General features: G+C 66.3%; 1 protein-coding gene across 3 annotated transcripts in view; it reads right to left on the bottom strand.

The window, feature by feature from the left end:
* The window catches only part of SRGAP1 (SLIT-ROBO Rho GTPase activating protein 1), a 151,227-nt gene extending 150,919 nt beyond the window's left edge, over positions 1 to 308 (bottom strand). For all 3 annotated transcript variants that reach the window (XM_010561706.1, XM_010561707.1, XM_010561708.1), the window contains exon 1: positions 125 to 308. In XM_010561706.1, coding sequence (XP_010560008.1) covers positions 125 to 191 — 67 coding nt within the window. In that variant the 5' untranslated portion in view covers positions 192 to 308. The remainder of the gene's footprint in view (positions 1 to 124) is intronic.
* Between the last annotated feature and the right edge of the window lies 1 nt (position 309).

Below are 309 nucleotides of genomic sequence, written 5' to 3'. Positions count from 1 at the left end.
GCAGCCTGGGGGAAGGGGCCGGGGGCTCGGCTCGGCTCTCCCCGGCCCGGGGGCTCCTCGGCTCTCCCCGCCGCCGCCCCGCGCCCCTGAGGCCGGGGAGCCGCCTCCCGCGCCCCGCGCTTACCTTTCACTTGACTTTCATACTCCGCTATGATCTCTTTGTCCTTTTTGAATCTGCTCGGGGTTGACATTATCCACTTGCTTCTTCCGCTTCTCCCCCTTCTTCTCCTTGCTTTAAATTCTTCTCCTGGAGGGGCTCCCAAGTTCTCTCAGACGGCCGCAACCCCGAGCGAGCGCGGCGGCGGGCGG

The sequence above is a fragment of the Haliaeetus leucocephalus genome, unplaced genomic scaffold (assembly GCF_000737465.1).
Source record: "Haliaeetus leucocephalus isolate CR32 unplaced genomic scaffold, Haliaeetus_leucocephalus-4.0 Scaffold151, whole genome shotgun sequence".
Taxonomy (NCBI): Eukaryota; Metazoa; Chordata; class Aves; order Accipitriformes; family Accipitridae; genus Haliaeetus; species Haliaeetus leucocephalus.
Note: the sequence above shows the minus strand (reverse complement) of the source record. Positions and strands in the feature narration are given on the sequence as shown.